Genomic DNA, 1,928 nt, shown 5'->3' on the forward strand with positions numbered 1-1,928 from the left:
TAGAGGCATTTTCCACTATCATCTAGGTATTTCGCTCTTTTGATATTGCAGTGTTGTTTTCTGGGTTAGGATTACTGCTGCATCTTCTACACCTTTCATCAGATGTTAGAGAAATTACTGGTAAAATCTCACAAATACAATACCAAGCCATTTGCTCCTAGGAGCAGTATTTAGGAGGTGGGTTCAGAAGAGCCCTGGCAGTTAGAGGCCTGCTCTGTCATTATCTAGCTCTGTGGGCTTCATAGTCCCCTTAACTTCTACGCTCTTTAATTTCTCCAATTGTGTAATGTGAGGTCTTGACTAGGTTAATGCTCTTCCAATACAAATTCATAAGATAGCAGCAGATGAGTAATTAAAAAAAATCACTAAACCATAGTCTAAAATATGTACAGGTGAGTCCCAAGAGTCTATATTTACCTAAGGTCCCACAATGGGTGGGATGTATGCAAAGTCTGGAAAACCAGGAGAAACCTTTCAGCTTTGTCAAACAGTGAAACGGACAACCACAAAAAAGTCTGAGAATAAATAATTAAATTCACATTTTCAGCAATTTTGAGCTCACATTTTTAAAAGAATAGCAAACAGGTTACATAGATTTTATATTACTACTTAAAATAATCTACATGTAATAAAAATGAATGATTCGGGGTGCCCACTGTCTCGTGGTTGTGAGCGCGACCACTCTGGCTGGCTCTGGGGGCGGGGCTGTGGGGGAAAGTGCTAAAGCCGCTAAGGGAAGTCAGTTCTACTCCAGGAAATGGCTGCCTCTTCATCGTCCTCCTCAGCTGGTGGGGTCAGTGGAAGTTCTGTCTCTGGATCTGGGTTCAGTGTCTCAGACCTCGCTCCACCACGGAAAGCCCTTTTCAACTACCCCAAAAGAGCTGGGGAGATGCTAAAAGATGGCTCTGAAAGATTCCTCTGTGAGTCCGTTTTCAGTTACCAGGTGGCATCCACACTTAAACAGGTGAAGCATGATCAGCAAGTTGCTCGGATGGAAAAACTAGCTGGTTTGGTAGAAGAGCTGGAGGCTGATGAGTGGCGGTTTAAACCCATTGAGCAGCTGCTGGGGTTCACACCCTCTTCAGGATGATGTCACCTGGATGGTCACCTCTGGGGCACAGCCGGTGCAGAGCCGATGAGGGGACGCTCGCTGTACAGCTTACACAGGCACCCAGAGAGTCCCTGCTACATCGATGAACTGCTTATTTACCTCCACACTTGGTTTTTCTGTATCTGTCCACAGGCAACAAATACTTAAGTGTGTGATCTTGCAGGGACAGTTTTTGTTTACTTGCTTGAAAAATTACTGGGAGTGGGCTGGGGATGTAGCTTAGTGCTGTTGTGCCTGCCTAGCAAGGGCAAGGTCCAGATCCTGAGTTTGATCCCTGGTACCAAGATGTACCAAGAAAAAAGAAAGTATTGGGAATCACATTAAAACAATAGGTTTCAGGTCTGGGGATTTAGCTCAGTGGTGCCGCCACCTGCCTGGCAAGTGCAAGGTCTTGAATTCGATCCCTAGTACCAAAAAAAAGACAGTTGGTTTCAGAGAACTAGGGAATTTAGGTTCAAGAGATATTTATAGGGCTGGGAGTGTAGCCCAGTAATAGAGTGCTTGCCTGGCCTGCCTAAGGCCTGGGTTCAATCTCCGGTTCTCCAAAAACAGTTTTTTGGTTTTTGGGGTTTTTTGAGACAGGGTCTCACTATGCAGTTCATGCTGGCCTTGAATTCACTATGTAGCCCAGGCTGGCTCTTCACACTCAGCAGTTCTTCTGCCTCAGCCTTTACAGTGCTGGCTGGGATTATAGGCATGCATCACCACACCCAGCCAGAAAAAAAAATTTAAAAAGCATTACTTACACAGTTTTCAGAAGTAGGTAGGACACATGGCAGAATTGGCTAGTTGCTTGGTATATGTTCTGTTGTTCATA

General features: G+C 44.8%; 1 protein-coding gene across 1 annotated transcript; it reads left to right on the forward strand.

Moving 5' to 3' along the window:
- Positions 1-658: 658 nt before the first annotated feature.
- On the forward strand, positions 659-1,168 carry LOC104867797 (anaphase-promoting complex subunit 16-like). The gene has a single exon (XM_033766177.1). It carries the CDS (start codon positions 758-760, stop codon positions 1,088-1,090), a length of 333 nt encoding a protein of 110 aa, XP_033622068.1. The 5' UTR covers positions 659-757; the 3' UTR covers positions 1,091-1,168.
- Positions 1,169-1,928: the final 760 nt, after the last annotated feature.

The sequence above is a fragment of the Fukomys damarensis genome, unplaced genomic scaffold (assembly GCF_012274545.1).
Source record: "Fukomys damarensis isolate Sample0158 unplaced genomic scaffold, DMR_v1.0_HiC HiC_scaffold_3, whole genome shotgun sequence".
Lineage (NCBI taxonomy): Eukaryota > Metazoa > Chordata > Mammalia > Rodentia > Bathyergidae > Fukomys > Fukomys damarensis.

Bases quoted from the DNA above. Each gene is read 5' to 3' on its own strand.
- LOC104867797 (XM_033766177.1), top strand. From the start codon at position 758: ATGGCTGCCTCTTCATCGTCCTCCTCAGCTGGTGGGGTCAGTGGAAGT.